This window comes from Dipteris shenzhenensis, chromosome 4 (genome assembly GCF_047967505.1).
Source record: "Dipteris shenzhenensis isolate YYH24624 ecotype China chromosome 4, Dip_SZ_1.0, whole genome shotgun sequence".
NCBI classification, from domain to species: domain Eukaryota; kingdom Viridiplantae; phylum Streptophyta; class Polypodiopsida; order Gleicheniales; family Dipteridaceae; genus Dipteris; species Dipteris shenzhenensis.
The window spans coordinates 36,862,268-36,871,525 of record NC_141599.1 but is presented as its reverse complement, the minus strand read 5'-3'; the positions used below and the strand labels follow the sequence as shown (position 1 = coordinate 36,871,525).

Here is a 9,258-nt window from a genome sequence, read left to right as displayed (position 1 = left end):
CTAACCTAACTTAGGTTAATATTTAGGGGGTTAGTACTCTTTTTTCTTTTTTTGAGAAGGGGGGGTGGGGGGCAGCGGGCGGATTGAGGTCGGAGGGCGACGCGACTAAGGTGGAGGGGGGGGGGAGGTGGGTGGTGGAGATGCAGGAGGGGGGGAGGGTCATGAAAGGAGGCTAGAGGAGATGTAGGAGGGGGGGCTGGAGGTCGATATAGAGGCAGGAGGGGATCTAGGAGGGGGGGTGGAGGTCAATACGGAGGCCTAGAAGCTCAGGGCGGGCCTAGCCGCCTATGGTAGCCTTCAAAAGCCCATGGGTCTAGTTTTTGCACAAATCCATTTGAAAAATCGGGGATTGATTTTGTGGGTCCCATCCCATCCATCCAACAGCAAAGGGAATGAAATGTGGGAAAAGGCTAAACAACCAAGAATTGAAAGCCTTGCCAAGGCCTCATCATCTTCTCCATCAGCTCACATAGATGAGAGCAAGAGCTCCATTGACTTGAATAAATGAAGCTTTGATGAAAAAGATGCACAAGAGACTATAACTTAATGTTAATTTTAACATTTACAATTATTTTTGATTTTATGTGCTTATCTTAATGATTTTGAATTAATAATGTTCGTGCAATTTTAGGATGCCTTCAAAGTTGAGTTTTGGGATGCGACATAAGGGTCAGGGGGAGAGCATGGGTGTGGACTTTTTGCTTGCTGATTACATGGGACTGTTCAAGAGTAACACCCTAGTTTGCATCCATTCAAACTTCTCGCTAAACGGAAAGGGGGATTGGTGTCCCTTGTGCCTCCACACAAATGCATTTTAGTGAGGCAAGATGTGGTGCTATCCGCAGTGGGCCCAAGCTTTCTAGAAAAATTATGGCAGGTGTTACTTTGGGTGCCATCATTGGTGTGTACGATGCCATTTGGATTAAGGATAGACTCTCACAGCCAAGGATCTAAGGAGCACTCTTCCAATGAGTACATGTTAATACAACTCACCAACCAACCATTGTGTAGGTTGTGCAAGTTAGATTGTGAAGCTCCTCGTGAGCTTTTTATGAGACCATACTCTAGGCTTCCCCCACAAACTAGTTGGCCAAGGGACTTGGGAATCTATCCAATGAAACCGATTTGAAAACCCATAGAGCTTAGCACTTCATTAACTCCCCAGTATTTGCAAGGCTCACAAGCTGACAGGGCATTCATGAACTCTTTCTCTAGGTGATTAGAAAGAGAGGCTCCTTTTCATTCTTACCCAAAAGAACTCGATCCATCATTGGATGACAAAGTGGTTGATAAACTTGAGATCTGGGAGGCTGATAACCTTTGAGCCAAGCTTTGGAAAGAGTTTGTGGTTATTGGTATTGTCCTCTTCATGATCAGCAATAAGTGTTGTAAGGACTATAGTAAAGGTCTAGAGACATGAGCCAACATTGAAAAGATTGAGAAGTATCAAATTCCTCACCCTTCAAGATAACCTTGTATATGGATGTAAAATTGCTACACTTTTAATGCTAAAAAGTAGTCACTTGCTAGCCCCCCTGAAAGCATGTTGGAGCCTTCCTTTTTGTGAATTTGATGATTTGAAGTTGAAGGCATTAAGTACACGCTTAGATTTGATAGGAGTAAGGAAGGGTGAAAGGACAATTATGAATGTGTGAAGTACTCATGAGAGGATTCAAAAAGTGAAATGATAAAAAAACAAGTGAAAGATCATAGAGGTGCTTTTCCCCCTAACAATGTAGTCATCACTCTTTGGCAACGTAGACTCGAAAGAAGCCAAACACGGGGAGCAACTTGCTACAAAAGCGAAGGTAGATGGGAATACTATAGGAGCACTCTTACTTTGGCCAACAAGGTCCATCATACTTTTCTTTAGAGTCAACACCTCTCACTATCGACGTTCAAAGATTTCCTCTTTGATCTTCAAGCTTTCTATACAGGTATTTGTAGGCATTCCATAAGGACCCACAATACCCACCTCAAAAGTCTTCTCATCGCACTCCAACTATGAAGGTCTCCATGCCTAGTTATTGTTTTCCAATCCTTTTCTTGTTTTTCTTCTTGTTTCCTCTCGTTCATTTTCTTTGAGTTATTTCCTTTTCTCATTCACTTTTCCGATAACGTCTATTCAATAATTCAAAGCACCCTTAGCGATGAATAGAGCAAAGCAATCATCAATGCAAAGAGGACAAAACAATCTTTAACAATCATCACATGAGAAAATATGAAGAAGCAAAACCATTTCTAAAACATACCATTCTAACCAATACCTAATAAGTTGCTCCTTAGAAAGGCAACATCAACAAATAAATTTTGTTCCTAATAAGCTCATCTAATATTAGTCAATAAATGGTAGTATCCTACTAGCTTGATCCCTCTTCAAGCGCAACCCATGGAGGTAGCCCTTACGTCCCCTATGCATCTATCCAAAAACCTTGCCCATCATAAGACCTCAAATGATGCTCACATTTGTGAGTTTTTTCAATCCACAACTTAAGGTTTTTCTTACTTTTTAAAAATCTATGAATTGCATGTGATTTTCTAATGACTAATGACTATTCCAACAAAAGCACACTCGAAAACTTGTTTATGAAGTAACAATTGAGGTTAATTGCCAATTTTTTTAAATTATAACATAACTTAGCAGCGCTAAAGTTGCAATGTTAAAGCTCCAAATATTGCCACATGTCATTGGTCAAGTCGGTGTGCCATCAGACCACCACCTAACCAAAATCACTCCCTCTCTTTTCCCTTAGTAGAAGGACATGAGAGGCTATGAGAGAGATTGTTTTTCAACTCATATATACCATCCATGGCAATGGACATTATTCCATGTGGTATCGTTCATTCCGTTGCCACATGCCATTTACCCACCAACCTATCTTTTTACATCAACTTCACCATTTAGCCACATAAGACCACACAAGTCCGTCCCCTATATAATCACCATCCAAGTGGCCCCAAAGGAGAGGTTCATGCCTCAATATGCCATTCTAGAGAATAAGATAGTCCATGCGAACTACGGATGTGCATGACACTAGAGCAAAAATAGTATTTAATGCTCAATTGACCATGCAAAAGATATCCGATGGGCACAACACTTTTGTTATGCCTGAACCTAGGTAGTATTGTAATGTTCTCAAGAGGCACACCCATCCCATAAGTACTTGGTCAGATAACACACCTAAGGGCGTGTTTTTTTACGGATGTACATATCACTAGGGAAAAAACGGTGTACAATACATGATCGGCCATGCAAATCATATCCGATGGTAACAATACTTTGCATGCACCTCAACCTAGTTGAAACAAACTTGCGTACAAAGTGTAGCTCCCATCTGATAAGTACTTGTTTGAATAACACACTTAGAACCGTGTTTTTTTATGGTTGTGCATGACACTAGAGCAAAAATGACGTTTTATGCTTGATCGACAATGCAAAGCATATTCGATGGACACAATACTTTGCACACACCTTCCACTAGGTGGAATTGACTTACATGCAAAGTGACATTCCCATCGCATAAGTACTTGATCAAATAATAAAGCTAACAACAATTGTGTTTTGACACTTTCAGATCTTGTATTCAAGTTTGTGACTACTTCGAGTGCTCCCATTTATTGTTCTTAATTACTTTACAAGTGAAAAATACGTGCTTCATTAACATCACACACAAACAAAAGCTAAGGCAAGCTTCTTGATACTCAAGAAGAAGAAGAATCAAACTGACTAGCCCAAGACACTGTCCACTGAACAACAAACTCCATTGAATCCCTGTTATGTGCAAACTTGGCACAAAAAAGCACATTGTCATCAATGAACAACAAAAGCCTGTTATAACCTCAGTACCACACCAACAGTGTACATTTCATATACACAATGAACCACAACTAAGCTTTGATGGGCCATATATATGTAGTAAACATTTACACGGAAGTAAATCCAAGGCGCATGATAGCAATCTTGTGTGGCGTTGAGACCAGTTGTGTATTTAACCTGATAGAGCACAGACTTATGCCTGCGACCTCGGACAAATAAACGCAGGTTACAATTTTCACTCGTCAAGCAAATACAAATCAAATTGTGTAAACTATTCAAGCTTCTGTAACCCTAAGAGACTAACCACAATTAAAAGCCAAAGAAGAGGAGTGGAATGGAATTCAAAAATAGCACTCACAGTAGAAAGAGTCATGCAGAAGGGCATAGACACCGAAGACAATGTACCTGATGGCATTTTTTAAAACTCGACTCAGATATACACAGCTCTGAGCATTCTTTCACAATTTAAATCGAGATACGAGGGGACTATACAGGCTTCCATATGAAATTGGCAGGTAAGCTTGGGTGGGGCAATTACTTTATATACCTTTGTAAGACTAGAATATATCCAATCGTACAAATTTAGGAATTTGTTGTTCTAATTACTTTGCCAGTTTGCATGGAAAACAGGTGGAATGCTTAGAATGGAGTAGTTGGCTTGTCAGGAGACTAATCAGCTCACAGGAAAGCATACTGAACAAGACTCCCTAGTTCATGATAGAAACTTAGGAAAGAATGCTCCCTCAAGGCTCCTGTGCTGAACACATCCTAAATCTCCCAACCTCGCAAGTTTTCTTCAAACTCCTTAGTCAGGAGCATTTTACCAGTTACAAAATTCAAATAGCAGTAAAATTTGCTTCCTCCAACAAAGAAACAAACTTTCATTTTAACAGGACTTCACAACTGTTTCTCATGCTTCCACCTAACAGACCCTAAGTATCACAAATCAAGACACATAGATCAATGTGACTTCTCCTTTGAAGCTGGTTGTTTGGGGTTAACATGCTCAGACAGGGCATTACAAACACTCAGATTCTTTTGAAAACGAAGATTTGATCCTGTGGCAACACCTTGGGCCTAAGTTTTGGTAGGAGCAGAAGATCGATCACAGCTACACTAAAAAGTTTCACTGGCCCTAAGTAGATTTTGCAATGAGATCACAAGATGAGCAGCCTCTGCAGAATGGTATATTAGATTCAGTATTTGAAAAACAAAAAAACAAATTAACATGTAAAGTGCCCTACAGGAAGAGGCAAGAGACTCAGACAGGATCATGCCTTCCTTCCGGGGGAAGGGGGGAGGGTTTCAACGGTCATTACCTTACATATATCTAGATGAATCTAGGAACATGGCCAAACTCATCCTCTAAAAACAAAACACAGTATGCAGATTCAATCTCATGATAGTCACTCACAAGGTTGAAAACCATAGACTCCATCATGCATAACAGGAATTAGCTCCTAGTTATAAACTTGCATGAAAGTCTTACAAAAGGCATGCATGCCTCTTTCTGAGGGCAGAATAATGTTTCAGGGCATGGAAACGTATTGATAAATATCAGAACTAAACTTAGACTAGCAGTCACCAAAATAGTCTTCGAATATATACATCTTCCCTGATGCAAGAGTCCCCCATACAAGCACTTCGCTTTAGACAAGGATCTCCACAGGTGAAGAACAGAAAATTGTCAAGCCTGTGATAGCTTGCCACAGGAAATGACTTCTATCTTTGGTGCTAGATTCGTAATCAATTCTCTTGGAGTCTCGATTGGTTTGAGAAGTAACTTCATATCCTCAAAAACTAAAGCAGTTCCACTTCGCTAGCTGAGAGTTAACTCACAAGATACGTAAGTGTCAGCGTCAGCCTTCATGACCAGATTGTACCCATTAAAATTTTACCAATTAAACTCCATGATATGAATGCCTGGCATTCACATTACCACACAGTTCTTTTGATGCTGTTTTTTCTTTCGTTTCTTTTGCTTTGGAGGTTGTAACACAACCTTGATAGCTGCATCAAATACAGCCTTCACATTCTGCATGAATACCATCAAATTTTCCTCTTAGAAAAACATATCAAACAGAAACATACACAAACACCTCATAGAGTGCCACCAAAGAAGGCTGAGATTTGAATTTGCCAGATGAATTCCTACGAGAATATACCCTGCTAAAGGAACTACTGCTGCTCAGGAATGTTAATAGATTATGGCACAAAGTTTTCCCTTATATCATTAATACAATAGAGCAGTCAATAGCTTCTTAGTCATAGTAGTTATGCGTTTGAAAGAAGCAACAGAAGCCAAATAAGGACCTGTTGTGTCTTTGAACTGCATTCAATGTAGGCAGATGCTCCTATCTGCTTTCGCAATTCCTCCCCCTGCAGATGCAGAGTAGTGAATCTTTGTTCATTAAGAAAAGCTGTATACCAAAATGAAGTTTCCAGGGTCTGATCCTACGTAAATCGTTCTTTCAAGCAGATCATGTGTGCACAGCGTTTTGCCACCACTCAAAATCTTGAAAAGGATCACTATCTAGTGAGCATTTGATGAAATCTTACTAAAGCAGTTGTTATAGGCACTGCAGCAGGATGATCCAAAAAGAACTGCTTATCATCTCGCAAATCTGAAATCACAAAGGAGCAAAAGATTGTATGGATATCATCCAAGAAAAATTAAGGCCAAGTTTAAGTATCCATTTTTATCGGAGTATCAGGTTCAGCCAGGGATACAAGGAGCACTGCAGGGTAACGAGACATTCACCTAGTTTGGTTCCAACCAGTATGACTGGCACTCCAGGAGCATAATGTCTCAATTCAGGAATCCACTGCACATTTAGAGGAAGCAAGCTATCTTGAATCCTGTTGAACCCCCAAGGCTGAGATAAACAAGAGCAAAAACGAAGCCTGTGATTCACCTTTTTCACAATGTTCTCGTAACTGGCCTTGCTGATAAGAGAGAAAGCCAGGAGAAAGACGTCTGCACCTCTGTAACTAAGAGGACGCAACCTGTTGTAGTCTTCTTGGCCTGAAGAGGACGTTTACGAACGTTGTGTCATTCCAAAAAGACATCCAAGCGAAGCATTCCAATACTCTTACATAGTCAAACTAAGATTTAGAATGGTGACATGCACATCGTAAATTCATTTGGGGATTCTTGGAGCTTGTTCTGAAAAGAACCCACCTGCAGTGTCCCAAAGCCCGAGATTCACAGTATTTCCGTCCACAACCACATTCGCGCTAAAGTTGTCAAATACGGTGGGAACGTAATCCTATTGTCCACAACCAAGATTAGGTAACGTACTCAAGTTGTAACTGTTCGTGGAAAGCTCTGGAGCTTTTAAAGAAAAAGAAAAGAAGATCTGAAACAAAACGAGCACTTACTGTAGGAAAAGTGTTACTGGTGTATGAGATGAGCATGCAGGTCTTGCCCACAGCCCCGTCTCCAACGGTCACGCACTTGATGAATCTGGAAGTGCTCATGATGAAGAACCTGCTGGCGAGCTAGCTAGCAGGAAGGCCCTGGAATCATGGATATACTCGATCGAGAGAGGAGGGTTGTAAGTTATTCGAGCTCTGACGATATGAGTCGCAAAAAGGCCGGTGCCAGTTCCCCTCGTCGTAACAACCGGTCTCTTTGCCTCTCCTACCGCCCACGTTCGAGCTTGGCGACAAAGAGAGGATGTGAGCAGTGAGGTGTTGCTACCGAAGCCTTCATCCTTCGACCCGCGCGCTATAATAATATAGGAGGTAAGCTGTCCACGACCCAAACAACGACATGGCTGGAAGCAGAGCCGGAAACAGCATAAACTGTTCGACTCTTCAGAGTGATTTAATGCGGCTGGTGCGAGGCAGCTGCAGCAACGCAGCAGCTTGGGAGGATCGGGGAACGATCTTGCATCAGCTTCGAAACTGGCTGTTACGAGATCAAGCCTAACTTCAACACACTCTGCGCTCTCTGCGCTCGCTCTCTCTCTCTCTCTCTCTCTCTCTCTCTCAGAAGGCCTCTTGAGCTGACCAGTCCGTCCCTGTTTCTGTTATGGCTCGCCAGAGGCAAGAAACACCAAAATGTACTATTTCCTCTGCGCAGGCAGCAATAAAGAAGATCGGGACTCTTTCGGGAGTACGTTCTGTGTCTATGTGAGGCTCAGGACGCTAAACACTAATCAAGGAAGATGCATAATACTGTGAGTCGCGCTCGCTCGCTCTCTTTCAGCCGCTCACGAGTCACCCACGGTGGTCACCGATGAGGGCTCGGGGGCATTCAAATCTGTGTCTCTTTCTCTCTCTCTCGCTGTCTCGTTTCTCTCTCTCACGGTCTCACTCGCGCGCGCGCTCCTCTGGCGACCAATGAGGGGCATTAATGGCGGTCTCTCTCAAAGTCGCTCGCGCTTGCAAATAAGGGAGCATTCAACTGGCTTCTGAGCTCTGCCTGTGCGCTGTGGCTGGCGGGCTGGGTGTTGAGAGGATGGCAGAGGCGAATTAGCATTGCAGAATGCACAGCCTCAATGTGAGGCTGGAGCTACACCATTGTTATATTAGCACCTTCATTCTACTACATAGTTTAGCCTTCCCTATCCCTATCTTATAACATAAATCTGAGGAACTTCGTTATTTGTTACACACTTCTTTTCACAACACATTTAAAGAAAATTCAACCTCTTGACTACTTTTCCACCCCTCACAGCCCTCCCTTTATTTTTATTAGGGCATACAAACTTTTGATACCAATATAAAACTTTCACTTCTTAACTAAAGTAATAGGAATTTGTGCATTCCATGCACCTTGGCCATGGGCTCCACCACATCGTCCAGCAATCTTGCCCGCCCTCGGCATCTTCCACATCGGGTAGCCGCCTTGGGCTCGACATAAGCATGCAATCTTGCTCGTCCTCGGCATGATCCACACCGAGGTAGCCTATCTAGGGAACACCCTTAGCATTCTCTTACTACATACGTCCCCCCATTCAAACATGCATTACCCATTCTCCATGAGCCCTAAAACACCAGGCTCAAGGCCCTCAAAAAAAAAAAACGTGCGATTTTTTACAAGGTGCTCTCTCTACAACAAAATTATCATCAAATTTTGAGTTACTGTAAAGTTCTGCCCCCCTCTTTGCCCCCTCTACACATGTAAAAGGTAAAGGACAACAGGCAACAGCCAATCAAAATGGAGTAGTGTATAACCTTAAGGAGCCTACAATCATAGAGCAAGTTGTGTGGGTGAGTTGTGGAAAAAAGAATTTTTAAACAAAATAATGGGACGCCATACTTAGAGTTAGGTTTGCTCTACTTGTTGGAAACCTAATACAAAGGGTTTATGCACACACTCCACATAATCTTCAGCTGGAAGCATTGCGATTTGGGCCACGCACAGATTGAAGAGGGTGCACTTCTACACCCTTAGGTGCTCAAAATGGCACCTCCCATTTATAAGGTGCATC

General features: G+C 42.2%; 1 protein-coding gene across 2 annotated transcripts; it reads right to left on the bottom strand.

Moving 5' to 3' along the window:
- Positions 1-5,141: 5,141 nt before the first annotated feature.
- LOC147902793 (rac-like GTP-binding protein 5) lies at positions 5,142-8,354 on the bottom strand. 2 transcript variants are annotated; one of them, XM_087373798.1, is made up of 7 exons: positions 7,199-8,351; positions 6,999-7,086; positions 6,733-6,842; positions 6,579-6,642; positions 6,377-6,441; positions 6,131-6,196; positions 5,147-5,852 (listed from the first exon to the last, which is right to left on the bottom strand). In XM_087373798.1, the coding sequence occupies exons 1-7, from the start codon at positions 7,295-7,297 to the stop codon at positions 5,748-5,750; spliced, it is 597 nt and encodes a 198-aa protein (XP_087229924.1). In that variant the 5' UTR covers positions 7,298-8,351; the 3' UTR covers positions 5,147-5,747. The 2 variants fall into 2 exon arrangements, with proteins under 2 accessions (XP_087229923.1, XP_087229924.1); XM_087373797.1 differs by having other exon boundaries at positions 5,142-5,852; positions 6,579-6,842; positions 7,199-8,354.
- Between the last annotated feature and the right edge of the window lie 904 nt (positions 8,355-9,258).

Excerpts from the sequence above, each read along its gene's own strand:
- LOC147902793 (XM_087373797.1), bottom strand. The coding sequence starts at position 7,297 with ATGAGCACTTCCAGATTCATCAAGTGCGTGACCGTTGGAGACGGGGCT. Across the intron at positions 6,843-6,998 it reads CGGGCTTTGGGACACTGCAG|GCCAAGAAGACTACAACAGG; the intron begins GTGGGTTCTTTT and ends CGTCCTCTTCAG. Across the intron at positions 6,442-6,578 it reads ACTGGTTGGAACCAAACTAG|ATTTGCGAGATGATAAGCAG; the intron begins GTGAATGTCTCG and ends TTGTGATTTCAG.